The 7,551-nt window shown below is 33.7% G+C and overlaps 1 protein-coding gene across 1 annotated transcript; it reads right to left on the minus strand.

The window, feature by feature from the left end:
• Positions 1 to 844: 844 nt before the first annotated feature.
• LOC101613662 (olfactory receptor 8H1-like) lies at positions 845 to 1,783 on the minus strand. Its single transcript, XM_004667630.2, has one exon. It carries the CDS (start codon positions 1,781 to 1,783, stop codon positions 845 to 847), a length of 939 nt encoding a protein of 312 aa, XP_004667687.2.
• Positions 1,784 to 7,551: the final 5,768 nt, after the last annotated feature.

Here is a 7,551-nt window from a genome sequence, read left to right on the forward strand (position 1 = left end):
GGAAATTACATAAATTTTATTTCCATATCATACACATTCATATAGCCTCATTTGTTAATTATGAGGACATGTCACATGTGTGCCAGTAATGTTTTAAGTGATTATCTTCTTTTAAATAACTTTCCAAATTGTAATCAAAGTTAGCATATAACATTTTCTGATAACTTAATTCTAAATCAATATTTGTTGTCAAAAACTAAGTTTGGAATATACTAAATGTAGTCCTTTACAACACTTTGTATATGAGTGAAATGAATTAATTTTTAATTAATTTATAAAATGTCAATGAATATTCATCAAGAAATGGCAATTCACATTTAAAATATATAAAGAATGTAAATCCCATAATGGTTACAGAAGGTATGATTATTGCCTTACCTACAATGCACTGATCTTGATGCTACTATTAACGCTTAGAAGATGCAGTTGAGAAAATTTGAGTCTTAATCTTTTAGAGACTTATTAAGTATTGCACAGCTAAAAACTATTATTATAAAGGGTATGACTTCTGCAACTTATTGCAAAACTTATCTTTTCCATAATTTAATTACCTAAAATTCCAATATTGTATGAAATGCTTAATATTGCAAACATACACCGTTATTTTGCACACTAGTTAGACTTACATGCATAAATATTTAAAAAATGGATTTAACCTGTGTTCCATGAATCCAGTAATACCTAGACTCAGAAAGCCACATCATGGAGATGTCTGAAAATATGTGCATATGGGAAGCACCATACTCAGGTGAAGAGGTTTTCAGTTGTGTTAAAGAAAAGACAGTGAGGGAATACAAGTATGGCATGAGGAATATTCGCATGCTGGGCCTCACTGCTATGTGAATTACTTGCAGCCCTCTCTCCTGTGTAAGACTCTAAGGAATGCATTTTTCACTTCTTTGTTTCTCAGACTATAGATGAGTGGATTCAGCATGGGGATCACAATAGTGTAAAAAACAGAAGCCACTTGATCCTTTCCCAAGGTGTAGGACTTACTTGGTTTTAGATAAGTAAACATCATGGTGCTGTAAAAGATGGTGACTCCCAGGAGATGGGAGGCACAAGTAGAGAAGGCTTTTTGCTTTCCTGAAACAGAATTGATTTTTAAGATGGTAGAAAGAATAGATATATAAGATACAGAAAGTATCACAAGAGACATTATTAGAGTAGAACCAGCTAAAATAAATATCATGAGTTCAATGTCATGAGTGTCACTGCAAGACAGGGCTAAAATTGGTGATGTGTCACAAAAATAGTGATAGATTACATTGGATCTACATAATTGGACCTTTCTCATGCAAAGCACATTGATCATAGACTCCATAGCTCCAATCACATAGGACACAGTGAGGAGGGCACGGCAAAGGCTTGTGGACATAATGACTGGATAGTGTAGAGGATTGCAGATAGCTACGTAGCGATCATAGGCCATGGAGGAGAGAAGAACGCATTCAGTAGCAGCCAAGAGGACAAAGAAGAACATCTGTGTGAAGCAGCCTATGAAGGAGATATGCTTGGAGGAAGTCAGCAGGATCTGTAAGGTTTTGGGTGTGATGACATTTGAGTAACTGAGGTCAAGTAATGACAGATGGGTGAGAAAGAAGTACATGGGAGTGTGAAGCTGGACATCTAATCGAATGAGCAATATCATGCCTACATTCCCCAGCACAGTAATCAGGTATATGAGGATAAAGAGCATGGAAAGGACCAGCTTCATCTCCTTGGAATCTGTGAGTCCCTTGAGGATGAAATCAACCACAATTGTGTGATTCCAGGTGTCCATAGTAAGAATACCTAAACTGTGGAGAAATAAAAGGTAATACAGAGCTTGAAAAACTTCAGTAAAAGGGAGTTGTTCATATATACATTAAATTACTTTTACAGTGAGTGTGAATGTCTTAGAATTAACACCACTTTCACTTTGCTTGTGTATAAAACAGAATTGAGCCCCCCAAAATAGGTATAGTCCATGCAGACATAAATTGGCCCTTGAATAATAGAGTATGGTATATTTTCATTTAGTCTGATGCTGTTCTAAATGCCTTTTTTATGAACACAATTAATCTACATTAAATGTTAAACTGTGAGTACCACTATCATCTAATCATCTCAAATAAGGAAAGGTTACAAATATAGACCAAGTAATTTATTTTAATTCAGTGTAAATGCATGATGATTCTGTGGTCACACCAAAACAGTTGACTCTAAAGAACACTCATAATCCTGATTTCCTATGCTTGATGTGTTCAGTGAACCTGAGCCAATTATGTTAGCATTTCATGAACAAATTTACAAAAACAAAACATAAAATATAATATTTTTTGAATTTTAAATAATTATTATTAAAGAAAGGCCACTTTTTCCCAGAAGTTATATGGTAAATTATATTTTGCTAAACTGGAAAAGATTTGACTACTCAACATTTCATTGGGAACATTGAGATAAGATTAAAGGCCTCCAGACCAGAGACAAAATAGAAGAGAAGAGGTGTAACTGACTGTAAATTTGCATTGTTATGTTTAGTAGTTAATGAAGATTGGTATTCCTGGCAATTCAAAGTCAAATCTCTTTTATAAGTACATTTTGAAATTATGATTGTTATTTCTAAAATAATCTCATTCTATGAATTCTGCACTTCATTATTCAGAAATTCTGATATTACTGCTGAAGGTTGCAAAAGATAGGTATACAAACATTCTTTTACTTTATTTTAACTTATTTAATTCTTACAGTTTGAAGAATACTTACTGTGAGCCAAAACTGGTGGAAAAGATGCAAAAAATTCTTCTGATATGTAGTAACCCAAGCTTGTCAACTCCCAATTATTCTTACAAATAAAATCTGAAATCCATAAGACACTGAAAATTTCTGAATTGTAACACTTTTACTCTTTGAGAATATTATTCCCAAAATTTTGTGTGTTCATTATATTTTTACTTCTCAAGGAAATTAAATCACCCTAGTTCTTTTAATCAGTTGTTGGGCAAATGAAAAGTTTCTAATGTACAGAAGGCCTTACAAAATCTCTGAAATTTCCTGGCATAAAAGGCAAGCACCTTCATATTGCCTCTGTTCCTGGTAATTACAGTGCCCTTTAAGGGGACTGAGCCTCATGCAACATGTTGCATTCCTCAGGGGCCAATTTCCAAGTAAGATCAAGTGGCATAATTTCAAGTACAAAAATTTAAGGGGTGTTTCAGAAAAGAATTTGTTTTCTTGTTCCCTAGGAGCTCAGCAATGAACAGTGTGACCAGTTGCCTTCTTGTATAACATACTAACTTTAAAAAGTTATATATACATACACATACATATAAAGTGACACACAAAGAAACCTAATTGATACATATAATGTTTAGATGGAAAACTGATCATATCAGGGCATTTTATGATTAGTGTACAAAAAAGAATATTTTCTTCAAATTAAAGAAATAACATAATTTATTATAGCAAATTATTTGACATATAATAGTGAGATAAGTTTGTTAAGTATATTTGTACATTATAGTTCACGAAATGTTATTTTTAAAATTTTTATTAGATAAGGGCCTATTTAGTATGTAAACAACACATGATGGTACCATGCTGAATCCACTCATCTATAGTCTGAGAAACAAAGAAGTAAAAAATACATTTATTAGAGTCTTACATAGGAGAGAGGCCTCCAGGTAATTCAGATAGCAGTGAGGACCAGCATGTACGCCTGCTTTCCTTACCCTTTGGCAAGTGAATATTCTCTTTTCTAGGAACATGTGAAAGTCACTAAGTTGGCAGCCATATCAATAATTTCATTATTTTTCTTTTATTTATTCTTTGGTATAATTGCCTCAAACCACCATCTCTATCGCTGTCTCTATCAGAAAGTGACTGGAAATCTCACTTATTTGAATGCTGGACTTCCCTTGTTCAAAACTGCTAATGGTCTTGGATATTTCCAGGAATGTGGTATTAAAGTCCTTGCCATAAATAAGTGAAAATCACAAAACACATGGTACCCTCTTGGATGATTAGCTGTGTTTTTAAGATAAGTATTATGCAAAAAAAAAAAAAGAAAACCTTAAACTTTTATCTTATAGTAATTCATGTATCCTAAAATTTTAGATAATTATATCATGAAAAAGACAACTTTTGGCACAGTTACAATTACAGATGTCCTATCCACATACATAAAAGAGCTTGTTATTTGTTGACTCTTTAGTAAATCTCTAAAATTTCAAGCATCAGTTTCTTTACCCGTCCTAGAAACAGAATATTTATAATTCTGTTTGACAAAAAGATGGATGTGATATATTTAAGTCAAGAAACACAAATTCTGTCTGGTATTATATTGTTTCCATATTTTTTGAGGCAAGATCTCATGTTACTCTAGGCTGAAGTCAAACTTACTTTGTAGCCCATGTTGGCCTGGAAGTCCTGAACTTCTTGCCTTCTCAGCCTCTTGAATGAGAAGATGAAGGCATGTGCAACCATTCATGCCTTGTCCCATATTTCTAATGTGCAGTGCCTTCTCTTGAAGAATACTCACTGTTGTTTTATAAACTACTCTAAGTTAATTCATTGCGCAAACAGACAAATACCTGAAAAGGACTATAAATGTGGATTTCAAGTGAATTATTAAAGTAAAATTAATTTACACAAAAATGTTATATGCTGATGTTGATAACAAAATACAAAATTCAGTTGTTAAGGAAGACAAATAATATAAGAATTGTTATCACTCATATAAATTTTCTTCTAAATTAATTATTGTGAATCTATAAACATGCAAGATATATGTAAGCAAAACTTATATCATTTCCTCTATACCCTTGTAATAGGCTGAAAGTCTAATATTTGATCATCTCTTTCATTGCAAGCTGTGAGGTGAACATGTTTTCAATATCTCAGCAGAATGTATACAGTCATCTTGTATTGCTTTGGACCTGCAAATTATCAAATTAAGACTGAATGCAGTAATCACTTGTATGTCTACCTGCTAAATATCTGAAAGCCATACTATTCTGTGACATAATCAGAAGGTTCGGCTCCCACAATAATTCTTTGTTTTTGCCTGATATTTCAGGTACCTAAGTTGTTTCTCAATAAATTCTTGAAAGAAATCACTGACATAGCTTTAACTGCATTTTGGTAATAAACACAAATCTTATTTTTTATGTTGATGCCATCATTTTGCCCTCGTGTTCTGCGGGTGTTCTGCAGGTAGCATTAGCCACTGTAAAGTCAAGAATATCAAGGCCACTTTGAGTGTGAACGACAGCTTTGTAAAGCTCTCCTGTTCCTCTGGCTCCTATATTCTCTCTGCCACTTTTCCACAATGGCCTTAGAGGGTGTGACAGAGACGTCTCACTTATTGCTGTATAATCCAGTGATAGATCTTCTCAGCACTTTGGCCACTTTGAGTCACCCCAGTGGCCATTGCCACTTGAAAGGGGAATCTTCTCTAGCCACAAGTGAGAGTAGCATTAATATATGGGCATAAATATAAGTGTGTAGAGAGCATTTTGTTGGTCATAATATATCCATTTAGCCACACAAAAGTAGTAGTTCCCTCTTAGCACTTATGGCCTTCTCAGCCATAGGCTTTAGTTAAAGTTATCTGTACCAGGCATTAATTCTCTCCCATTGACGGGACTGAAATCTAATCAGAGAGTACCTGTTTTCCCCCAAACAGACATGCTACCCTTGTTGGTTCATTCCCCTGGCTGGTCACTACAAAAGCTTAATAAGTTCTCTGAGTTTAAGAAGATTGATGACTTTTCTCCTCCCAAATGCTCTGTGCTACATAGCACTATCCAGTATCATGTCAGCTTATTTAATAGGGAGGAGGCTTCTAGCACAGTCCATCTTGATTTATCAATGTCATGCAGCCCAAACATGTGATGTCTATAGCACTAAGTTGTTCTTACATTCTGTCATTGCCTCTGCCATGGAAGGGGTAGTTTAGATGTAAGATTTTAATATTTATTAACTTTTGACAGTTATTTCATAACTCAATCCACCACATATATATTTGAATTTATGATGATTATTCACAAAAACTGTATTCCTTTTCCCTAACTGCTTTCTGAGTAGTTAAAATAAGTGAAGGTCCAGAAAACTCAAAACAAGATCAGGCTACTAACAAGCCCACCATAGATCTGGGAACAATGAAGAAGAAGGGGTAGAAATATTGTAAGAGTATGTGGGGATATTCTGAGGCCAAGTACCTCACATGGGAGGTACAGTAAATACCAAGAACTCCACTGTAAAGGGCCCTCAGGGGAAGGAGTGTGGGGATGGAGAGATGAGGGGAACTCAAATTTAATGATTTTGTAAAATAAAAATAAATTGAAAAAAAAAAGAAATGAGAAGTGCAAATCAGAAGTTTTCTATCATAATATGTGACTTAAATATTTTGCTAACCAAAGATGGCTTTAAAACTTTTTTATTTGCAAAAAATAAACAACAAAAACAACTAGCCAAACATCAAATATAAAATTACTAAAATTGTTCTAACTCATTACTTTAATAATAATTTAACAGCTTTTCACAAATTCAGCACTGTAAGATAATTAACTTAAAACTTCTACATATGTATGATATCCCCTAATTTTTAAATTTATATAATTAATTGTTTATTCTGTATTAATATCACAGAAAATTAGCATGACTTATGTTGGTTCTGAATATATATATATATCCATATATATATATATATATATATATAGTCTAGGATCTATTTGTTGGTATTCTTATTTATTTATTTATTCATTTATTCATTGCAAGAGATAGAAGGAGGAACAGAGTGAAAGAATTGGCACACTAGGGTCTCTAGCCACTGCACACAAACTCCAGACACATGCTCCACCTTGTGCATCTGGCTGACATGGGTCCTGGGGAAGTGACCCTGTCTAGTAGTGCAGGTCATTTCTGATGCTTTATAAGCAATGGTGGTACATGCTACTTGATATCTTTCCTACAAAAAAAAAATACAGGATCTTTTATTTCAAGTAGATTTATACCCAATTCCCCTATAATTGCAGACAGGTTAGAATGTATTATAGTCTTTGCACCTTGCCTCTATGAACGTATTACATCAGTCATGCTCACTTGATTTTGACAGCATAACCTGACACTCGTCTGGTAAAAGTTAATCCTGGCAATATTTAGACCTTTCCTATTTTTATTCAGTGTTGATACTTACGTACACATAAATGTCTGATTGTTCTCATATGTGTGTTGTACAGGCAGTGACTATGAAGCACGTAGGGATTAAACAACTTGCTCATAATCACTCTATTATTTACACAATAAGTTCACATTTGAATCCAAAATTATTGACTCCAGTATCCATCACCATCTTTTTATGTGCTATCATACTGTAGTAAATAGGTTTATTTCCCATCTATAATTATTAAAGCATATTCAAAAATCCAGGGATCATTGAGAAGTGCATTTATTATAAAGCAATCTTCAGAACCACTGCAAAAGCTGTGATTTGTCATCAGTACATAAATTTACTCAAGTATAAATTTACAACTACAGCCTTACATGTAGTCAAGATGATCTTCACAA

Source organism: Jaculus jaculus, chromosome 1 (genome assembly GCF_020740685.1).
Source record: "Jaculus jaculus isolate mJacJac1 chromosome 1, mJacJac1.mat.Y.cur, whole genome shotgun sequence".
NCBI classification, from domain to species: Eukaryota; Metazoa; Chordata; class Mammalia; order Rodentia; family Dipodidae; genus Jaculus; species Jaculus jaculus.

What these genes read in the sequence shown, in the direction of transcription:
- LOC101613662 (XM_004667630.2), bottom strand. Translation starts at nt 1,783, where the DNA reads ATGGACACCTGGAATCACACAATTGTGGTTGATTTCATCCTCAAGGGA.